Source organism: Cetorhinus maximus, chromosome 17 (genome assembly GCF_964194155.1).
Source record: "Cetorhinus maximus chromosome 17, sCetMax3.hap1.1, whole genome shotgun sequence".
NCBI classification, from domain to species: domain Eukaryota; kingdom Metazoa; phylum Chordata; class Chondrichthyes; order Lamniformes; family Cetorhinidae; genus Cetorhinus; species Cetorhinus maximus.
In genome coordinates, this window is record NC_135895.1 from 71,875,894 (window position 1) to 71,900,436 (window position 24,543).

Genomic DNA, 24,543 nt, shown 5'->3' on the forward strand with positions numbered 1-24,543 from the left:
GGGTGAGTCCAGAACTAGGGGGCACTGGTTTAAAATTAGGGGTGGCTCTTTTAGGACAGAGATGAGGAGAAGTTTTTTCTGAGGGTTGTGTGACTTTGGAACTCTCTGCCTCAGAAGGTGGTGGAGGTGGGGTCATTGAATATTTTTAAAGCAGAGGTAGATAGATTCTTGTTAGGCAAGGGAATCAGAGGTTATCAGGGTTAGATGGGAATGTGGAAATCGAAACACAAACAGAACAGCCATGATCTTATTGAATGGCGGAGAAGGCTCGAGGGGCTGAATGGTCTACTCCTGTTCCTAATTCTTATGTTGTTATGACAGAGAAATGTCCATGTGTTGGTATTGAAATCATTGGCTGAATCTCTTGATGTTTGTCTCTCTCAGTGTTTCCACCTAAGAGTCTCCGAGTGACTGGAGTCACTGATCACACCATTGCCCTGGAGTGGGAGGGCCCTGTGGTAATCACTGAGTATCTCATCACCTACACTCCAAACATCCCAGACGGGTTACAGTCAGAGCTACGTGTCCCAAGGAACTGGACTGCAGCTAGCATCACAGGATTGGAACCTGGTATTGAATACAACATTCATGTCTATGCCCTGCTAAAGAACAAGCTGAGTGTGCCCATCAGCTCACGGATCACCACTCGTAAGTATCTGATACGTACTTCACTACACACTCTGGCATGCTTGTATGACTGCAATGTCCCAGATGTTTGCATATTTATACATCTACACTCTCTCACACAATTGCACGTTTGCATGCCTGCCTGAGTTTGAAAGACTGTGCTTCTAAATTTCACGCTGGCTCCTGGTTAAGCAGCATCTTGATTTTAAAATTCTCATCCTTGTTTTAAAATCTCAGCATAACCTTGCCCCTCCCTATCCCTGTGATCATCTCCATGCCCACAACCCTTCAGAATCTTTGAATTCCTAAAACTACAAGAATTGGCTTCTTAAGCATCCCTAACTTTAAATGCTCCATCACTCTGGGCTAAGTCTTCAACTGCCTTGTTCCAAAGCTCAGCAATTCCCTTCATAAATCTTTCTGCCTCATTCCACCAATGTTATCCTTTATGGCAATCCTTAAAACTTAACACTTTTGCCAAGCTTTTGCTCAATGTCCCAATGCTTCCTCATATGGTTATGGTATATTCACAGGTGTATCAACTCAAACCAGTGTATTTGTTCAAAATGGGAATTGGGAAATTAACAATATTCAATTGGTGTTAATATAACAGAAAATTAATTCATAATACAGAGCAGGTCTCAAGGTATTCATTAAGATTCATACTTCAAGCAAGGTACTAAACTGAAAGGTTTTGTTTGACATTATGGATGGGTATCAGAGACCTGTTTGCAATTCCTGTGCCATGTGGGAATTTCAGGACGCTTCACGCATCTTGGGTGACGACGTGTGTAGGAAGTTCCAGCTCGAGCTCAGGGTTTCCCAGTTTGAGGGGCAGCTGGAGTCACTGCTGAGGGAGGATGAGAGTTTCCTGCATCATACGCTCTAGGAGGTGGTCACCCCACAGGCAGTGAGGGGTTAGGATAGTGGGTGGCCATCCAGAAGGGTAGAGAGAGGCGGGTCGTACAGGAGTCTTCAGGGTATGTGCCCATTTCAAACAGGTACTCAGCATTGGAGACCGCTGGCAGTGACAATACCCTGAAGGAGCACAGTCCAGACCATGGCACTAATGGGCAAGTAGAGATGCAGTCATTATAGGAGATTCTGTAATCAGCGGGACAGATAAGCATTTCTGTCACTGTCACAGTGGGTTCCACATGGTTTGTTGCTTTCCTTTTAAAAGACACCATGAAGAGGGTGCAGAACATTCTGCAGGGGGAAGGCAGTGTGTGGTGCACATCGGTACCAACGCCACTGAGAGGCCAGATATTGAGGTCATATGGTCAGATTTTCAGGAGCTGGGGAGGAAGTTAAAAGGTAGAACCTCAACGGCAGTAATCTCTGGATTACTCTGAGTGCCACACGCTAGTGAGATTAAAAATAGACCGATAGAGAGGATCAATGTGTGGCTTGAAGCACAATGCAGGAGGGAGGGCTTCAGATTCTCAGGACATGAGGACCAGTTCTGGGGCAGGAGGCACCTATTTAAAAGGGATGGGTTGCACCTCAAAACAACAGGGACCAATGTCCTCGCAGAGAAGTTGACATTTGAGGTGTGGGAGGGTTTAAACTAAATTGGCAGGGGGATGGGCACCAGCATATAGAAGATAGAAGAAGAATAAGGTGCTGTAAGGAGTGAGGGTGTTGGACAGCACTACAGAAGGAAGTAGTACCATTTTAGATAGGAGTGAACTTAGAAGGACTATGAGGAATACAAAGACAGGATTCAACTGCATGTATGTCAATTCACACGGTGTGGTGAATAAGGTTACTGAGCTACAAACACAAACAGCTGTGTGGGAATATGATGTGGTGCCAATAATGGAAATGTGGTGAAAATGGCGAGGACTGTGTGCTTAATATTCAAGGATATAAAGTGTTCAGAAGAGGAGATGTCCATGAGGAGGAAAAGACAGAATCCATTTGGTTAGCGTTCAGAAGCAAAAGGGGGATGATTACATGACTGGGGGGCGTTCTACGGACTCCAATTAGTGAGAGAGAGATAGAGGAACAAATCTTCAGGGAAATGACAGAGGTGGGCAAAAACTATAGAGTGGTAATATTGGGGACATTACTCTAACAAAATCCCAATCGATATTTGGGAAATTAAAGGGTAAGGAGGGAGATGAATTTCTGAAATATGTTCAAGAGAACTTCCTTGATCAGTATGTTCTCAGTCCAACTAGAAAGGAGGTATTGCTAGATCTGGTGCTAGGAATGAGGTGGGCCAAGGGACCAAGGGTCTGTGGGGGAGCATTTGGATAAGTGTGATCACTATATCATAAGGTAAGAGATGTGGTAAATGAAAGGGAAATGGCAAGGTAATAGAGCAGGGTAGCAAATTACGTAATGGTAACTAGAGTGTGGTTATCAAAAATAGTAGGAAGACAGAGTTAGAGGTGCTGTCACTGAATGCATGCATCATTCACTACAAAATGGATGAATTGTTAGCATAGATAGAAATAGGAATGTATGACATGATAACCATTACAGAGACATGGATGCAGGGTGACCAAGGCTGAGACATGATTATTGAAGGATATTTGATGTTTCAGAATGACAGGATGCTGGGAAAAGGTGGTGGGGTAGCTCTGTTAATAAAGGAATTTATTAGTACAGTTGAAACAGCAAAATGAGACATCAGTTTGGGTAGAGATGATAAATAGAAAAGGAAAGATGTCACTTGCAGGAATAGATTTTTGGCCCCCTAACAGTAGTTACATCGTAGGACAGTGTATACAGCAAGAGTCAAGTAAGAAAGTTACTGAAGTAATCACTGGTGACTTTAATTCACACATAGATTGGGCAGATCAGGTTGGCAAAGGTAGCCTGGAAAATGAGTTGTTAGAGTTTATTCTGGATAATTTTTCAGAGCAGTACATGTTGAGTGCAACCAGGGAGCTGGCTATCCTAGATCTGGCAATGAGTAATAAGACAGGGTGAATCAATAACCTCATAGTAAAGTGGCCTCTAGGTGACAGTGATCATAACATGAAGCAATTTCAAGTTCAGTTCAAAGGTGGGAAGTATGGTTCTAAGACTAGTGTATTAAATCTAAATAAAGGTAATTAGAAGGATATGGAGAAATATCTAATGCGAACTGGGAAACTACGTTATAGGTAGGACAGTAGAGTTGTGGTGCCAGAATTTTAAGGAGATAATTAATGACTCTCAGCAAAGATTTATCCCAGTGAGAAAGAAAGGCTCTTTGAGAAGGATGCATCATCCATGGCTGAATAAAGAAGTTACAGATAATATCATATTGAAAGGAACACTGTACAAATCTGCAAAGATTAGTAATAGGTCAGAAGATTGGACAGAGGTAGTAAAGAATGACTCAAAAATAAATAGAGGGAGAAAGTAGAATATGAGACAAAGCTAGCATGAAATATTAAACAAACAATAGTAAGATCTTCTACAAGTAGTTAAGTATGAAAAGAGTAACTAAAGCTAGTATTAGCTCTCTCAAGAGAGAGTCTGGGAAATTAATAATGGAAAACAAGGCAATGGCGGAGGCATTAAACAGATATTTTGTGTCTGTCTTCGCTGTTGAAGACTTAGAAAATTTCCAAAATATTCTTGAAAATCAAAGGGTGAAAGGGAGGGACGAACTTGAAACAGTCACCATCACTGGGAAAAGTTGCTGGGAAAGCTAAAGGTTGACAAGTCCCCAGAACATGATGGCCTGCAGATGGCCTTAAAAGAAATGGTTGCAGAGATAGTAGATGCATTGGTCATGATCTTCCAAAATTCCTTAGATACTGAAAGGATTCTAGCAGCTTGGGAAATAACTAATGTAACCCTTTTCTTCAAGAAAGGAGGGAGACAAAGCAGGAAACTACAGGCTAGTTAGCCCAACATCTGTCACTGGGAAATTGCTGGAATCCATTATTAAGGAGGCTATAGCAGGATAATGAGAAAATCAGAATACAATTAGGCAGAGCCCACATGGTTTTGTGAAAGGAAAGTCATGTTTAAATAATGCATTAGAGTTATTTGGGGAAGTAACAGCAACATGAATAAAGGGTATTGATGTGGTGTACTTGAATTTTCAAAAAGATATTTGATAAGATGTCACATCAAAGGTTACTACACAAAATATGAGCACATGGTGTAGGGAGTAACATATTAGCATGGGTAGAGGATTGGTTAGCTACAGGAAATAGAGAGTAGGGATAAATAGGTCATTTTCAGGTTGGTAAGCTCTAGCTAGTGGAGTGCCACAGGGGTCAATGCTGGGGCCTCAACTACTTACAATTTATAGCAATGACTTCGATAAAGGGACTCAATGTATGGTAGCTAAGTTGTCACTGACACCAAGATAGGTAGGTTATATATTGTCAAGAGGAGGTTGAGAGTCTGCAAAGGGATGTAGACAGGTGAAGTGAGTGTACAAAGAATTGGCAGATGGAGTATAATGTGGGAAAATGTGAAATTGTCCACTTTGGCAGAGAGAATAGAAAAGCAGGATACTATTTAAATGGAGAGAGATTGCAAAATCCAATGGTACCGAGGGATCTGGGTGTCCTGGTACATGAATCAAAAAAAAGTTAGTGTACAGATACAGTAAGTGATTAGGAAGGCAAATGGAATGTTGATGTTTATCACAGGGGAATGGAATATAAAAGTAGGGATGTTTTGCTTCAGCTGTTGGTGAGACCACATCTGGAATATTGCGTACATTTTTGATTGAATAGAAACATAGAAAATAGGAGCAGGAGAGGCCTTTTGAGCCTGCTCCACCATTCAATATGATCAAGGCTCTATCTTAATGGCTGTATTACCACTCTCTCCCATACCCCTTGACGACTTTAGTGTCTAGAAATCGATCTATTTCCTTCTTAAATATATTCAGTGGCTTGGCCTCCACAGCCCTCTGTGGTAGAGAATTCCATAGATTCACCACCCTCAGTGAAGAGGTTTCTCCTTATCTCAGTCCTAAATGGCACTCGCATTTTTTTTCAAGTTATATACGGATGAGATTGACCTTACTAAGATGACTGTTACTTCGCTTGATACCCCATATCCTGAGACTGTGATCCCTTGCTCTAGACCCCCCAGCCATGGATGGGTCACTTTACCTGTTGTGTTTTTGCACCAGAAAGGAATGTATAAGTGATGCAATGCATGTATTCGCTCCTTAAATAATAGCCATTGCCTATCCACCTTCATGCCTTTTAATGAAGTACCCCAATCTACCTTTGCCAACTCACGCCTCACACCTTCGTAGTTTCCTTTGTTTAGATTTAGGATGCTAGTTTTGGTCGGACAATTTCACCTTCCATCCTAATGAAGAATTCTATCACGTTATGGTCACTGTTCCCTAAAGGACCCCACACAACAAGATTATTAATGAACTCTTTCTCATTGCAGAATACCAAATCTAGGATAGCCTGTTCCCTAGTTGGTTCCTCGATAAACTGGTCTAAAAAAAAATAATCTTGTGCCCATTCCAGGAATTCATCTGCCACAGTATTATTGCTAATTTGGTTTGCCCAGTCTATATGTAGACTAAAGTCACCCATGATGACTGTAGCACCCTTGTTATATTTATCTTTAATTTCCTGTTTAATGATGTCCCCTACCTTACCACTAATGTTGAGAGGCCTATAGACAACTCCCACTAATGTTTTCTGCCCCTTGTTGCTTCGTAGCTCCACCCAGACTGATTCTACATCCAGATTTTCTGAGCCAATATCCTCTCTCACTATTACACTGATTTAATCCTGAACTAACAATGACACGCCACCTCCTTTTCCTTTTTTCCTGTCCTTCCTAAATGTCGAGTACCCTTGGATATTCAGTTCCCAGCCTTGGTCACCCTGCAGCCATGTCTAAATAATCGCAATCATATCGTACCTGTTTATATCTATTTACACTGTTAATATGTCTACCTTATTGCAAATGCTCCATGCATTCAGATACAGTCCCTTTAGACTTGTCTTTTCAACATTTTTACACATTTTCTTTTACTATGGCCCTAGTTGCTGCTAGCTCCTGTTTCCTCTGCCTTTCACTTCTGCTTTCTACTTTTCTGTCTTTCATTTCTATCTTTGTTTCCCTTTCTTGTGTCTCCCCACTCAGGTTCCCACCCTCCTGCCAATCTCGTTTAAACCCTTCCCCACAGTACTAGTGAATACCCAGAAGACCATAAGACATAGGAGCAGAAATTAGGCCATTCAGCCCATCAAGTCTGCTGCGCCATTCAATCATGGCTGATAAGTTTCTCAACCCCATTCTCCTGCCTTCTCCCCGTAACCTTTGATCCCTTTACCAATCAAGAACCTATCTATCTTGGTCTTAATTACACTCAATAACCTGGCCTCCACAGCCTTCTGTGGCAATGAATTCCATAGATTCACCACTCTCTGGATAAAGAAGTTTCTCCTCATCTCTGTTCTAAAAGGTCTTCCCTTTACTCTGAGGCTGTGCCCTTGGGTCCTAGTCTCTCCAACTAATGGAAACAATACCACTGCGAGTATTGGTCCTGGTCCTGCTGGGGTGCAACCTGTCCAGCTTGTACAGGTCCCATCTTCCCCAGAATCAGTCTCAATGTCTCAGGAATCTAAATCCCTCCCTCCTACACCACCTCTCCAGCCACTCATTCTTCCAGCCTATTCTCCTATTCCTGATCTCGCTAGCAAGTGGCACTGGGAGTAATCCTGAGATCACGGCCATGGAGGTCCAGCTTTTTGATTTATTTCCTAGCTCCCTATATTCTGCTTTCAGGAACTCATCCCACTTTTTACCTATGTTGTTCATACCGATATGGACCATGACCTATGACTGTTCACCCTCCTCCTTCAGAATGCCCTGCAGTCACTCAGTGACGTTCTTGACCTTGGCACCAGGGAGGCAACATACCGGTGTTACTTCTGCAGCTGCAGAAATGTCTATCTGTTCCCCTTATGATAGAATCCCCCATCACCATTTCTCTCGCATTCTTTTTCCTCCCCACAACCCCCTCCCTTGTGTCTGAGCCAATCGTGATGCCACGGACTTGGCTCTTGCTACATTCCCCTCAGAAACGATTTCTTTTAGCAGTATCCAAAACAGAAAAACTGTTAGCGAGGGAGATGGACCCAAGGGACTTCTGCACTGCCTGCCTAGTGCTTTTACTCTGTCTGGTGACCACCCATTCCCTTTCTGCCTGTGCACCCTTTACTTGCAGTGTGACCACCTCACTGTATGTGTTATCGATGAAGATTTCATCCTTGCGGATGCTCTATAGTGACTCCAGCTGCTGCTGCATCTCTGAAACGTGAATTTCGATAGCTGCAGCTCAAGACACTTCCTGCACATGTGGTCACACTAGACATTGGAAGTGACCCTGATTTCCAACATCTCACAGGAGGAGCATTCCACTTGGCTGAGCTGCCCTGCCATGACTTACCCTTAAATCATTCCCTTTATTTTTCTTCCTCTAGCTTAAAGAATATTAAATATATGCCAGTGACCTTACTTTACTTCTTATACTTATACACAACTTAATCTAAACTAAAGACCAATTTTACTTTAACGACTGGACAGTAGGAATACTCACCAGTTCCTATTTACCAAGTCCACCAGTCCTCTTGCGCTGGCTCCTGGTCCAGCTCGATGAACTTTTGTTTCCCCTGTGATGCCATGCTTGGAGTTTTTCAAAATTCACTCCTCTCTTGCAGCTTTTCAACTCCTGGTCTCCAATCAGCTTCTTCCCCTGTAGCAAAGTAAAAGCCAGATACTGGAGGCTGAGGAAAGGTAGAAAATGAAAGGGTCACCTCCTTGCCCCCTTCATGGACTCCCTCACTCACCAAACTCCAACTTTAGCACTCTAATGCAGCCCAAAGCAGCCCTCTAGTACAGATCAATTTGAAAAAAAGATATAATTGCTTTAGAAGCAGTTCAGAGAAGGTTCACTTGACTGATTGCTGGGATGAAGGGGTTATCTTACCGGGAAAGGTTGAACAAGTTGGCCCTTGATCCATTGGAGTTTTGAAGAATGAGAGGTGACCCTATTGAAACTTATAAGATCCTAAGGGGACTTGATAGGGTAGATACCTGGGGGATGTTTCTGCTTGTGGGAGTGACTAGAACTAAGGGGCACAGTTTAGGAATAAGAGGTCTTCATTTTAAGAAGGAGATGAGGGTCATTAGTCTGTGGAATTCTCTTCTCCAGAAAGCAGTGGAGGCTGGGTCATTGAATATATTCCAGGCCGAGTTAGACAGATGTTTAATAGACAAGGGAGTCGAGGGTATGGGGTTGGTGGGGGTGGGGAACAGACAGGAAAGTGAAGTTGAGACCGCAGTCAGATCAGCCATTATCTTATTGAGTAGCAGAGTAGGCTAGAAAGGCTGAATGGCCTACTCCTGCTCTTAAGTCTCATGTTCCTATGTTGATGGGGTAAATGAAGAGGAAATAAGCCTGGCAGAGACAGAGTTTGAGAATAGAATGGCAGTCAACATAAAAGGGAATCTAAAAATCTTCTACCAGCGTGTAAATAGTAAGTGGGTAGTAGGAGGTGGACTGGGTCTGATGAGGGACAGAGAGGGTGAGATATGCTAAGAGATGCAGGGCTAGGCTAGAATAATTAATGAGTTCTTTGTATTGGTGTTTACTAAGGAAGAGGAATCTGACATAGAATCAGTAGAAGTGGAGATGGTAGAGGGAATGGATGGGGTGATCATTGAGAGGCAGGGTGTACTGGAAAGGCTGGATATGCTGAGAGCAGATAGGTCACCTGGTCCAGATGGTTTACATCCCAGGTTGTTAAAGGAAGTGGGAGTGGAGATAGTGGGAGGGTTTGTTATAATCTTCCAGTCTTCCCAAAATACAGGGGAGGCACAGAGGGTTGGAGAGTGGCAAATGTAACGTCCTTACTCAAGGAGGGGTGTAAAGACAGTCCCAACTACTACAGGCCAGTTAGTCTAACATCAGTGCTGAGTAAGGTTTTAGAAACAATAAACAGCAAACAAATCAGCAAGCACTTGGAGAGGTTTGAGGTAATTAAGGAGAGCCAGCACAGATTTGTAAAAGGCAGATTATGTTTGACTAATTGAATTGAATTTTTAAATGAAGTAACAGAGGAGGTTCATGGAGGGAATGTGGTGGATGTTGTCTATATGGATTTTAAGAAAGTGTTTGACAAAGTACCACATAAAAGGCTGATTAACAACATTGAGGCTTTTGGAATAGGAGGGTCAGTGTGAACTTGGTTAAAAATTGTCTTAAGTACAGAAGACAGTGAGTTGTGGTAAATGGTTATTTTTCAAACTGGAGGGCGATAGACAGTAGTGTTCCTCAAGTCTCAGTGCTAGGACTACTGTGTTTTTTTGCTGTATATAAAAGAGAATTGTTGAAAAAAGATACTTTTTGTCGAAGATTTTCATCGTGCACTCGGCAGGATAATTTGCAAGAAAACAATGCAAGGGAAAAAAATTAATTTACACTGTATGAGAAGAAAGTGCTGATTGGTTGACCATTAGACTCTGATTGGTCATGGCATGCCATGGAGAATGCACCAGCTGATGGTGACAGTTAACTGTGCTAAGCATTGTTTGAAATTTAAACCAGGCAGCTTGACTCTGGTCGGTCAGGGAAATGAGTCAGTGAATGGCTGTCACTTATTTTGTTTAGCTGAAACAGGCGCAGTGTATGTATATGTTCTTTCTGTCTGCAAAGAACAGGACCCTGTGTATTAATATATGTAGCTTCCAGTACAGGCAAATGGACCACATTGCCAGCACGACTGACAATCTTAAATTGGTTGTCAACGTAGATGAAGTGAAAGATCTTGGCGTACAAGTACACAGGTCCCTGAAAGCAGCAGTTCAAGTAGACAAGGTTGTAAAGAAAACATATGGAATGCTCTCCTTCATTGGCAGAGGTATAGAATATAAAAGTAAGGATATAATGTTGGATTTGTAAAAACACTGGTGAGGCCACAACTGGAGTATTGTGTGCAGTTCTGGTCACCACATTACAGGAAGGATGTAATAGCTCTGGAGAGAGTGCAGAGGAGGTTTACAAGAATGTTGGCAGGGTTAGAAAAGTGTAGCTATGAGGAGAGATTGGATAGGTTGGGGTTATTTTCCTCAGAACAAAGAAGGCTGAGAGATGACTTGATTGAGGTGTACAAAATTATGAGGGGAATAGATAGAGTGGACAGGATAAAATTGTTTCCCTTGATGGAGAATTCTAGAACCAGGGGACATAGATTCAAGATAAGTGACAGAAGGTGTAGGGGGGACATGAGGAAGAACTTTTTTACGCAGAGGGTAGTGGATGTCTGGAATTCGCTGCCCAAGTTGGTGGTAGAGGCAGAAACTCTTTTAAAAAGTACCTGGATCTGCACCTAAAGCGCTGTAAGCTGCAGGGCTATGGGCCGGGTGCAGGAAGGTGGGATTAGAAAGGGCACCTGGGTGTCCTCGGGCTGGGATGGACAAGATGGGACGAATGGCCTCCTTCTGTACTGTAACTTTTCTATGGTTCTATGGATCTAACGTAATTCTCAACACACTGAGGATTACTTAGCGAATGTTGTCCAATTGCGGAATCACATCTAATGTTTAACACTGTTTTGAGTTTTGCAAACATGCTGGTTAGGTATGGACTGCACCCTGCCCATTGCGAACAGCGGAAGGGACATGCTGTTTGATACGATCCACCAGTCTTTGAGGTTATGGTCTGCATGTCCGTGATCACACTGGCACTGAGGTTCATACACCACATTACTCATTTGTGTGAGGGGCAGAAAGTCTTTTTGGCTTGAAAGCAGTACCCTGTTAGTGGCAAATACCATCCTGCGCTCAATTTCACCTTTGAAATGGAGCAGTCAAATGGGCTTGACGTACTAGTTGAGAAATCTGCCAGGGGATTCTCCACCACCGTCTACCGCAAGCCGACCTTCACTGGTCAATAAACGCGTTGGGGTTCTTACAGTTCCACGCACTATAAGATTAGTCTTATCGGTAACTTTGTAAATAGGCCCGAGCCACTTGCTCACCATGCGAGCTTGATGCTGAAATAGGCACATCAAAGGCATCCTACCGGATAATGACTACCCTGATCAGATCATTTCACACTGTATATCACACAAACTCATGAACGGCCCTAAGGTCATCACTTTCGGCCCTGAAAAGTGCGCAGTCTACCTCAGATTACCCTGGAAGGGTAAGTATCTCAAAAATATGACCAACAGGTGACCTAGCTGTTTCAAGTTGTTACAATGCAGTGGCAACACGAGTGGTATTCGTCACTAACAGGATGCTGCCGTCAAGCCAAAAAGATGTTCTGCCTCTCAAACAAATGAGCAATGTGGTGTATGAATTTCAGTGCCAGTGTGATGCTGAGTACGCAGACCGTACACCTCAAAGACTGGCAGATCATATCAAACAGCATGTCCCAGCCATTGTACACAATGGATGTATTGCAGTGTGATCATTTCTATCCATTTGAAAGGGTAGACACAGCTTTGCTTTAACATCTCATCTAGTTGATGGCACCTCTGATGATGACACACTCCCTGAGCGCTGGCCCTCCAACAGTGCAGTGCACCCCAAGGACTGGCCCCCTAACAGTGCAGCACTCCCTCAGTACTGACACCCCGACAGTGCACTACTCCGTCATTACTGATCTTCCAACAGTGCAACACTCCCTCATATCTGACCCTAAGACAGTGCAGCACTCCCTCAGTCCTGACATTCGAACAATGCAGCAGCCCCACAGTACCGACCATCCAATAATACAGCACTCCCTTAATACTGGCTCTCTGACAGTACAGCACTCCCTCAGCACTCACCTTCCAAAAGAACAGCATTTGCTCACTACTGACCCTCTGACAGTGCAGCACTCACTCACTACTGCCCCTTCGACAGTGCAGCACTCCATCAGTACCGACCCTCTGACAGTGCAGCACCACCTCAGTACTGACCCTCTGACAGTGCAGCACTCCCTCAGTACTGACCTTCTGACAGTGCAGCACTCCCTCAGTACTGACCCTCTGAGAGTATAGCACTCCCTCAGTACTGACCCTCTGAGAGTACAGGACTCCCTCAGTACTGACCCTCTGAGAGTATAGGACTCCCTCAGTACTGACCATCTGAGAGTATAGCACTCCCTCAGTACTGACCCTCTGAGAGTACAGGACTCCCTCAGTACTGACCCTCTGAGAGTACAGGACTCCCTCAGTACTGACCCTATGAGAGTATAGCACTCCCTCAGTACTGACCCTCTGAGAGTACAGGACTCCCTCAGTACCTACACTTCGAAACTGCAGCATTTGCTCACTACTGACCCTCTGACAGTCCTGACCGTTCCCTCAGCTCTGACTCCCCGAGAGTGCAGCACTCCCTCAGTACTGACCCTCTGACAGTGCAGCACTCGTTCAGCACTGACCCTCTGACAGTGCAGCATTCCTCAGTACTGACCCTGTGAAGTGCAGCACTCCTTCAGTACTGAAGCACTGACATTGCAGCATCTCACACCACTCAAAATCGAACAGTGCAGCACTCCCTCAGTACTGATCTTGTGACAGTGCAGCTCTCCCTCAGTACTGACCCTCTGACACTTCAGGGCTCCGTTAGCACTGACCCTCCAACAGTGGAACATTCAGTCAGTACTGACCCTCTGACACTGCAACGCTCCTAAAGTACTGACGTTCCAACAGTGTAGCACTCCCTTAGTACTGACCCTCTGACAGTGTAGCACTCCCTCAGTACTCAACCTCCAAATGTGCAGCATTTGCTCATTATTGACCCTCTGACAGTGCAGCACTCCCTCAGTACTGATCCTTCGATAGTGCAGCACTCCCTCACTACTGACCCTCTGACAGTACACCTCTCTGTCAGGACTGACCCTCTGACGCTTCAGTGCTCCCCCAGTACTGACCCTCTGACAGTGCAGCGCTCCCTCAGTACTAACCCTCTGACAGTGCAGCACTTCCAACATTGCAGCACTCCCTCAGTACTGACCCTCTGACAGTACAGCACTCCATCAGTACTCACTCTCTGAAAGTGCAGCATTTGCTCTCTACTGACCAGAGAAACATAGAATAAAAATAAAATACTGCAGATGCTGGAAACCTGGGACAAAAACAGAAAATGCTGGAAAAACTCAGCAGGGCTAGCAGCATCTGTGGAGAGGGAAACAGAGTTAACGTTTCAAATCTGTATGATCCTTCTTCAGAGCTGACACAAATAGGGTCATACGGACTCGAAAGGTTAACTCTGTTTCCCTCTCCACAGATGCTGCTAGTCCTGCTGAGTTTTTCCAGCATTTTCTGTTTTTGTTGTTATAGAAACATGGAAACTAGGAGCAGGAATAGGTCATTCGGCCCTTTGAACCTGCTCCGCCATTCATTATGATCATCACTGATTCTCTATCTCAACGCCATATTCCCACTTTCTCTCCATATCCCTTGATGCCCCTAATATCCAAAAATGTATCAATTTCTTTCTTGAATATACTTAGTGACTTGTCCTCCACAGCCTCTGTGGTAGAGAATTCCACAGGTTCACCACCCTCTGAGTGAAGAAAGTTGTCCTCATCTCAGTCCTAAATGCCCTACCCCATATCCTGAGATTGTGACCCCTAGTCCTAGACTCCTCAACCAGGGGAAACATCCTCCCTGCACCCAGTCTCTCTAGCTCTGTTAGAATTTTATACGTTTCAATCAGATCCCCTCTCATTCTTCTAAACTCCAGTGATTACAGGCCCAGTCGAACCAATCTCTCCTCATACGACAGTCCTGCCATCCCTGGTATCAGCCCAGTGAACCTTCCCTGCACTCCCTCTGTGGCAAGTATATCCTTTCTTAGGTAGGGAGACCAAAACTGCACACAATATCCCAGGTGTGGTCTCACCAAGGCCCTGTATAACTGCAGTAAGACATGCCTACTTCTGAACTCATCCTCTTACAATGAAGGCCAACATACCATTTGCTTTCCTAATTGCTTGCTGCACCTGCCTGTTTACTTTCGTTGACTGGTGTACAAGGACACCTAGGTCCCTTTGTACATCATCCACATTTCCCAATATATCACCGTTTAAATAATACTTTGCCTTTCTGTTTTTCACACCAAAATGTATAACTTCACATTTATCCACGTTATACTGCATCTGCCATGTGTTTGCCCCCACACACAACTTGTCTAAATCGCCCTGAAGCCTCCTTGTATCCTCCTCACAACCCCGCCCAGTTTTGTGTCATCAGCAAACTTGGAAATATTGCATTTGGCTCCCTCATCCAAGTAATTTATATGTATCGTGAAAAGCTGGGCCCAAGTACTGATCCCTACAGTATACCACTAGTCACCACCTGCCACCCGGAAAAAGACCCATTTATTCCCATTCTCAGTTTTCGGTCTTTCAATCAATTCTCAGTCCAGGCCAGTATATTAGCCGTGATCCCATCTGCTTTAATTTTGCCCACTAGCCTCTTATGTGGGACCTTATCAAAAGCTTTCTTGAAATCCAAATACACCACATCCACATCTCCCTTATCTATTCTACTAGTTACACCCTCAAAACGCTCCAGTGGATTAGTTAAGCATGATTTCTCTTTCATAAACTCATGCTGACTTTGTCTAATATCTTTAAGGCTTTCCAATGTCTTTTATAATAGACTCTAGCATTTTCCTCACTACTGATGTTAGGCTGACTGGTCTGTAATTCTCTGTTTTTTCTCTCCCTCCTTTTTTAAACAGTGGGGTTACATTTGCCACCCTCTAATCTGTAGGAATTGCTCCAGAGTCTATAGAATTTTGGAAGATAAACACCAATGCAGCTAATATTTCCAGGGCCACTTCCTTTAGTACCCTGGGATGTAGATTATCAGGCTCTGGGGATTTTTCAGCCTTTAACCCCATTAATTTCTCTCGCACCATTTTTTTACTAATACTGATTTTCTTCAACTCCTCCCTCTCACTAGACCCTTGGTTCCCTAACATTTCTGGGATATGATTCATGTTCTCTTTTGTGAAGACAGAACCAAAATATGTGTTCAATTCTTCTGCCATTTCTTTGTTCCTCTTTATAATCTTCCCTGTTTCTGACTGTAAGAGACCTTTCTTTTTCTATTCACATATTTATAGAAGCTTTTACAGTCACATTTTTGTTCCTTGCAAGTTTACTCTCATACTCCCTTTTCCCCTTCTGGATCAATCTTTTTGTCCACTTTACTGAATTCTAAACTGCTGTCAATCCTCAGGCTTGCTTCTTTTTCTGGCAATTTCATATGTCTCCTCTTTGGATCTAATTCTATCCCTAATTTCTTTTCTAAGCCATGGTTGAGCCACCTTTCCCGTTTTACTTTTATGCCAGACAGGAATGAATAATTGTTGTAATTCATGCACTTGTTCCTTGAATATTAGCCATTGCCTATCCACTTGTCAACTCTTTTAGTAAGGTTCCCCAGTCCATCATTGCCAACTTGCGCCTCATACCCTCATAGTTCCCTTTAGTAGGACACTAGTTTCGGATTCAACTTCTTCACCCTCCATCCTGATGAACAATTCTATAATTTTATGATCGCTCTTCCCCAAGGGACCCTGCACAACAAGATTGTTAATTAATCCTTTCTCATTGCACAATACCCAGTCTAGGAAAGCCTGCTTTCTAGTTGGTTCCTCAATGTATTGGTCTAAAAAGCAATTGTGTACACATTCCAGGAAATCCTCCTCCACCTTATTATTGCTAATTTGGTTTATGTAATCCATATGTAGATTAAAGTCACCCATGATTACAATTGTACCCTTATTGCATGCATCTCTAATTTCCTGCTTAATGCTTTTCCTTACATCTCCGTTACTGTTTGGGGGCCTATAGACAACACCCACCAATGTTTTCTTGGTGTTTCTTATCTCCACCCAAACAGATTCCACATCATGATTTTCCGAGCCAATATCCTTCTTCACTATTGCATTGATTTCCTCCTTTACTAACAGTGCTACCCCACCTCCTTCCCTTATTTGTCTATCCTTCCTAAATACTGAATACCCCTGGATGTCCAGTTCCCATCCTTGGTCACCCAGCAGCCATGTCTCCATAATTGCATCTATGGCTGGGATTTTCCGGCCCTGTCTCTGGCGGGACCCGTCTCGGGTGAGGTGATGCCCCAGCCAGAAGTCCAATGACTAGTGGCGGGACCGGAAGATCCCGGCAGTGGGCAGGTGTGAAAAATCCAGCCCTATATCAAAACTGTTCATACCTATTTGTGCTGTTAATTCACCTACCTTATTGCGAATGTTGCACGCGTTAAGATCCAGTGCCTATACAAATGTCTTTTAAACCTTATTAGTCATTTTAGCTAAATTTTACATTATGATCCCATTTGTTTTTTGCCCTTGTTTTTATCTGCCTTCCACTTTTGCTTCTTACTTTTCTGTCTTTCATTTCTATCCTTGTTTCCCCCTCCTCTGTCTCCCTGCTCAGGTTCCCAAAACCTGCCATTCTAGTTTAACCTCTGACAGTGCAGCACTCCCTCAGTACTGACCCTCTGAAAGTGCAGCGCTCCCTCAATACTGACCCTCCAAAGTGCAGCGCTCTGTCAGTACTGGCCCTCCGACAGTGCAGCACTCCCTCAGTACTGACCCTCTGACAGTGCAGCACTCCCTCAGTACTGACCCTCTGACAGTGCAGCATTCCCTCGGTACTGAGCCTCTGACAGTGCAGTACTCTCTCAGTACTGACCCTCCAACAGTGCAGCGCTCCCTCAGTGCTGACCCTCTGACAGTGCAGCATGCCCTCAGTACTGACCCCGTGGAAGTGCAGCACTCCCTCAGTACTGGCCCTGAGACAGTGCAGCACTCCCTCAGTACTGAACCACAGAGAGTGCGGCAATCTCACACCACTCAACATTAAACAGTGCAGCACTGACTCGGCAGATTTGGCCCTAGTGGACTGGGCAGGAAGACTACAAGATAGGACAGTTGATGAACAGTGGCAGATATTTAAGGAGATATTCAATTCCTCCCAAGTAAAATACATCCCAATGAGGAAGAAAGATGGTAAGAGGGGGGAAAAGCATCCATGGCTAAGCAAGGGGGTTAAAGATAACATAAAGGCAAAAACTAAGGCATACCAAATTGCAAGTGGCAGGCTGGAAGATTGGGAATCTTTTAAAGATCAACAAAGGGTTACTAAAAAGTAATAAAAAGAGCAAAGGTAAATTATGAAAGAAAACTAGCACAAAATGTAAAAATTGATAGCAAAAGCTTTTACAAGTATGTTAAAGGAAAGAGAGTAGCTGAAGTGAATGTTGGTCTCTTGGAGGATGAGACTGGGGAGTTAATAGTGGGGAACGCAGAAATGGCAGAGACGCTTAATCAATGTTTTGCCTCAGTTTTCACGGTGGAGGACACTAGTACCACCCCAATAGTAACAGGTAGTGCAGAGAGTATAGAGAAGGAGGAACTTAGAACAATCACCATCACTAGAGAAAAAGTACTGAGCAAACTATTGGGATTAAAGGGTGACAAGTCCCCAGGACCTGATGGCCAACATCCCAGGGTCTTAAAGGAAGTGACAGCGGAAATAATGGATGCATTGGCTATAATATTCCAAAATTCCCTGGATTCTGGAAAGGTTCCAGTGGATTGGAAAAATGCTAATATAGCCCCCTTATTCAAAAAGGGTAGGGGGGAAGGCAGAAAGTAGGAAACTATAGACCAGTTAGTTTAACGTCTGTCATTGGGAAATTGTTGGAATCCATTATTAAGGAAGTAATAATGGGGCATTTGGAGAGTCAAAATGCAATCCATCAGAGCCAGCATGGTTTTATGAAGAGTAAATCGTGTTTGACTAATTTGCTAGAGTTCTTTGAAGATGTGACTAGCAAAGTGGATAATGTGGATCCTGTAGATGTAGCATATCTGGACTTCCAGAAGGCCTTTGATAAGGTGCCGCACAAAAGATTAATACACAAGATAAGATCACACGGAGTTAGGGGTAATATTTTAGCTTGGATAAAGGATTGGCTAACCAACAGAAAGCAGAGAGTCAGGATAAATGGGTCTTTTTCTGAATGGCAAGCTGTAACCAGTAGGGTGCCACCGGGTTCGGTCCTTGGGCCCCAAGTATTTACAACTTATATTAATGACTTGGATTCAGAGATAGAAGGTACGATAGCTAAATTTGCAGATGACACCAAAATGGGTGGGAAAGTAAGTTGCAATGAAGAAACAAGAAATTTACAAATGGATATGGACAGGTTTGGTGAATGGGCCAAAATTTGGCAGATGGAGTTTAACGTGGATAAGTGTGAGGTTATCCATTTTGGTCGGAAGAATAAAAAGGTGACTTATTATTTAAATGGAGAGAAACTTCAGAATGCTTCAGTGCAGAGGGATCTGGGTGTCCTCTTGCATGAATCGCTGAAAGCTAGTATGTAGGTACAGCAGGTAATAAGGAAGGAAAATGGAATTTTGGCATTTATTGCTAAAGGAATAGAGTATAAAAATAAGGAAGTGTTGTTGCAACTGTACAAGGCATTGGTGAGAGCGCACCTGGAGTACTGTGCACAGTTTTGGTCCCCTTACTTGAGGAAGGATGTAATTGCACTGGAGGTGGTTCAGAGGAGGTTCACTAGATTGATTCCAGAGAATCAATCCAGGGCTTGTCTTATGAGGAGAGATTATGAGCAGTTTAGGCCTATACTCACTGGAGTTTAGAAGGATGAGAGGAGATCTAATTGAGGTATATAAGATGATAAAGGGGATAGACAAAATAGACGTGGAGCGGATGTTTCCCCTTCTGAGACATTCTAGAATGAGAGGCTATAGTTTTAGGCTAAGGGGTGGTAGATTTAAATCACAGATGAGGAGGAATTACTTTTCTCAAAGGGTCGTGAATCTGTGGAATTCACTACCTCAGAGTGCAGTGGATGCTGGGACGCTTAAGGAGGGGATAGAGAGATTTTTAATTAGTAATGCGTAGAACAGTTATGGGGACAGGGCGGGAAATTGGAGTTGAGGCCGGAATGAGATCAGCCATGATTGTAATGAATGGCGGGGCAGGCTCGAGGGGCTGAATTGCCTACTCCTGCTCCTAGTTCTTATGTTCTTATGTACTGAACTTGCGACAGTGCAGCAATCCCTCAGTACTGACCCTCCGTGAGTGCAGCACTCCCTCAGTACTGACCTTCTGACAGTGCAGCACTCCCTCAGTACTGACCCTCAGACAGTACAGCACTCACTAAATTTTGACCTCCGACAGTCTAGCACTCCCTCAGTCCTGACAGTACATCAGTGAAACATTCCCTCAGTACTGACCCTCTGACAGTGCAGCACTCCCTCATTAATGACCCTCTGACAGTGCAGCATTCCATCAGTACTAACCATCCAACAGGGCAGCATTCCGTTCGTACTCACCCTCAGGCAGTGCAGTACCCCTTCAGTATGAATATCCTCACAGTGCAGCACTCCCTCAGTACTGACCCTCTGACAGTGCAGCACTCGCTCTGTACTGAGCATCTGAGAGTGCAGCACTCCCTCAATACTGACACTCTGACACTGCAACACTCCCTCAGCACTCAATCTCTGTCAGTGCACCACTCCCTCAGTAGTAACCCTCCCATACAGCGACACTACGTTAGTACTGACCCTGCAACAGTGCAGCACTCCCTCAGTGATGACCCTCCGACAGTCCAGCACTCCCACATTAGTGACCCTCTGACAGTGCAGCATTCCCTCAGTGATGACCCTCTGACAGTGCAGCACACCCTCAATACTGACCAACTGACAGTACAGCACTCACTCAGTATTGACCCTCCGACAGTGCAGCACTCCCTCAGTACTGACCCTCCGACAGTGCAGCATTGCCTCAGTACTGCCCCTCCGTGAGTGTAGCAACTCCCTCAGTACTGACCCTCTGATAGTGCAGCACTCCCTCAGTACTGATCCTCTGACAGCGCAGCACTCCCTCAGTACTGATCCTCTGACAGTGCAGTACTCTCACAGTACTGATCCTTTGACGTTGCAGCACTCCCGAAGTTTTGACCTCTGACAGTCCAGCGTACACACTGTCCTGACACTACAACAATCAAACACTCCCTCACGACTGACCATCCAACTGTGTGGCACTCCCTCAGTACTGACCAACTGACAGTGCAGCACTCCCTCAGTACTGACCCTCCGACAGTACTGCACTCCCACAGTACTGAGCCTCTGACAGTACAGCACTCCCTCAGTACTGACCCTCTGACAGTACAGCACTCACTCATTACTGACCCTCTGACAGTGCAGTACTCCCTCAGTACTGACCCTCTGATAGTGCAGCACTCCCTCAGTACTGACCCTCTGACAGTACAGCACTCACTCATTACTGACCCTCTGACAGTGCAGTACTCTCTCAGTACTGACCCTCTGAGGTTGCAGCACTCCCTAAATTTTGACCTCCGACAGTTTAGCACTCCCTCAGTCCTGACACTACATCAGTGAAACATTCCCTCAGTACTGACCCTCTGACAGTGCAGCACTCCCTCATTACTGACCCTCTGACAGTGCAGCACTCCCTCAGTACTCACCATCCAACAGGGCAGCATTCCGTTCGTACTCACCCTCAGGCAGTGCAGTACCCCTTCAGTATGAATATCCTCACAGTGCAGCACTCCCTCAGTACTGACCCTCTGACAGTGCAGCACTCGCTCTGTACTGAGCATCTGAGAGTGCAGCACTCCCTCAATACTGACACACTGACACTGCAACACTCCATCAGCACTCAATCTCTGTCAGTGCACCACTCCCTCAGTAGTAACCCTCCCACACAGCGACACTACGTTAGTACTGACCCTGCAACAGTGCAGCACTCCCTCAGTACTGACCCTCCGACAGTCCAGCACTCCCACATTAGTGACCCTCTGACAGTGCAGCACACCCTCAGTACTGACCCTCTGACAGTACAGCACTCACTCAGTACTGACCCTCCGACAGTGCAGCACTCCCTCAGTACTGACCCTCCGACAGTGCAGCACTGCCTCAGCACTGCCCCTCCGTGAGTGCAGCACTCCTGCAGTACTGACACTCTGACAGTGCAGCATTCCATCAGTACTGACCATCCAACCGGGCAGCATTCCATTCGTATTCACCCTCAGGCAGTGCAATACTCCTTCAGTACTGATCTTCCGATAGTGCAGCGATACGTCAATACTGACCCTCTGACAATGCAACGCTCGCTCAGTACTGAATCTCAGACAGTGCAGCACTCCCTCAGCATGAATAGCCTCACAGTGTAGCACACCATCAGTAATGACCCTCTGACAGTACAGCAGTCACACAGTACTGACCCTCTGACAGTGCAGCAATCCCTCAGTACTGACCCTCTGGCAGTGCAGCACTCCCTCAGTACTGACCCTCAGACAGTACAGCACTCCCTAAATTTTGACCTCCGACAGTGCAGCACTCCCTCAGTCCTGAGACTACAATGGTGAAACACTCCCTCAGTACTGACCAACTGACAGTGCGTTGCTCCCTTAATACTGACTCTATGACTGTGCAGCACTCACTTAGTACTGAATCTAAGACAGTGCAGCACTCCCTCAGTATTGACCATCCGACGGTAAGGCACTCCCTCAGTACTGACCCTCTGACAGTGCAGAACTCCCTCAGTACTGACCCTCCGGACAGTGTAGCACTCCCTCAGTACTGACCCTCTGACAGTGTTGCACTCCCTGAGGACGGACCCTCTTACAGTGCAGCACTCCCTCTTTACTGAGCATCTGAGAGTGCAGCACTCACTCAGTACTGACCCTCTGACAGTGCAACACTCCCTCAGTATTGACCCTTCGAAGGTGCAGCACTCCCTCAGTACTGACCCTCTGACACTGCAGCACTCCATCTGTCCTGAGCATCTGAGAGTGCAGCACTCCCTCAATACTGACACTCTGACACTGCAACAATCCCTCAGCACTGAATCTCTGTCAGTGCAGCACTCCCTCAGTAGTAATCCTCCCACACAGCGACACTACGTTAGTACTGACACTGCAACAGTGCAGCACTCCCTCAGTACTGACCCTCCGACAGTGCAGCACACCCTCAGTACTGACACTCAGACAGTTCAGCACTCCCTCAGTACTTACACCCCGAAAGTGCAGCACTCCCCCAGTACAGACCCCCGACAGTGCAGCACTCCCTCAGTACTGACCCTCTGACAGTGCAGCACTCCCTCAGTACTGATCCTCTGACAGTGCAGCACTCCCTCAGTACTGACCCTCCGACATTGCAGCACTCCTTCAGTACTGACCCTCCGACATTGCAGCACTCCCTCAGTACTTTACCTCTGACAGCGCAGCACTCCCTCAGTACTGACCCTCCGACAGTGCAGTACTCCCTCAGTACTGATCCTCTGACAGTGCAGTACTCCTTCAGTACTGATCCTCTGATGTTGAAGCACTCCCGAAGTTTTGACCTCCGACAGTCCAGCACACACACAGTCCTGACACTACAACACTCAAACAGTCCCTCGGTACTGACCATCCAACTGTCTTGCACTCCCTCAGTACTGACCAACTGACAGTGCATTGCTCCCTTAGTACTGACCATCCAACAGGGCAGCACCCCCTCAGTACTGACCCTCTGACACTGCAGCACTCCCTCAGTACTGACCCTCTGGCAGTGCAGCTCTCCCTCAGTACTGACCCTCTGACAGTACAGCACTCACTAAATTTTGACCTCCGACATTCCAGCACTCCCTCAGTCCCGACCAACTGTCAGTGTATTGAGCCCTTAGTACTGTAGCTACGACTGTGCAGCACTCCCTTAGTACTGAATGTCAGACAGTGCAGCACACCCTCCGTACTGACGCTCCGACAGTGTAGCACTCCCTCAGTACTGATCCTCCGACAGTGCAGCACACCCTCAGTACTGACCCTCCGACAGTGCAGCACTGACTCAGTACTGACCCTCCGACAGTGCAGCACTCCCTCAGTACTGACCCTCTGACAGTGCAGCACTCCCTCAGTTCTGACCCTCTGACAGTGCAGCACTCCCTCAGTTCTGACCCTCTGACAGTGCAGCATTCCATCAGTACTGACCATCCAACAGGGCAGCATTCCGTTCGTACTCACCCTCAGGCAGTGCAGTACCCCTTCAGTACTGATTTTCCGGTAGTGCGGCACTCCGTCAATACTGACCCTCTGACAGTGCAACGCTCGCTCAGTACTGAATCTCAGACAGTGCAGCACTCCCTCAGCATGAATAGCCTCAAAGTGTAGCACTCCCTTAGTATTGACCCTCTGACAGTTCAGCACTCCCACAGTACTGACCCTCTGAAAGTGTAGCACTCCCACAGTACTGACCCTCTGATTGTGCAGCACTCCCTCAGTACTGACCCCCTGACGTTGCAGCACTCCCTAAATTTTGACCTCCGACAGTCCAGCACTCCCTCAGTCCTGACACTACAACAGTGAAATACTCCCTCAGTACTGACCAACTCACAGTGCGTTGCTCCCTTAATACTGACTCTATGACTGTGCAGCACTCCCTCAGTACTGACCCTCCGGACAGTGTAGCACTCCTTCAGTAGTGACCCTCTGACAGTGCAGCACTCCCTCAGTACTGACCCTCTGACAGTGTTGCACTCCCTGAGGACTGACCCTCTTACAGTGCAGCGCTCCCTCAGTACTGACCCTCTGACAGTGCAGAGCTGCCTCAGTACTGACGCTCTGACAGTGCAGCACTCCCTCAGTACTGATCCTCTGACAGTGCAGCACTCCTTCAGTACTGACCCTCCGACAGTGCAGCACTCCTTCATTACTGACCCTCCGACAGTGCAGCACTCCCTCAGTACTGATCCTCTGACAGCGCAGCATTCCCTCAGTACTGATCCTCTGAAAGTGCAGTACTCCCACAGTACTGATCCTCTGACGTTGCAGCACTCCCGAAGTTTTGACCTCCGACAGTCCAGCACACACACTGTCCTGACATTACAACACTCAAACACTC

At 45.7% G+C, this 24,543-nt stretch overlaps 1 protein-coding gene across 1 annotated transcript in view; it reads left to right on the top strand.

Moving 5' to 3' along the window:
- The window catches only part of tnr (tenascin R (restrictin, janusin)), a 484,923-nt gene that overhangs the window by 44,588 nt on the left and 415,792 nt on the right, over window positions 1-24,543 (top strand). Inside the window, exon 3 of the mRNA XM_078561777.1 lies at window positions 385-648. Within this exon, the coding sequence (XP_078417903.1) occupies window positions 385-648 (264 nt within the window). The remainder of the gene's footprint in view (window positions 1-384; window positions 649-24,543) is intronic.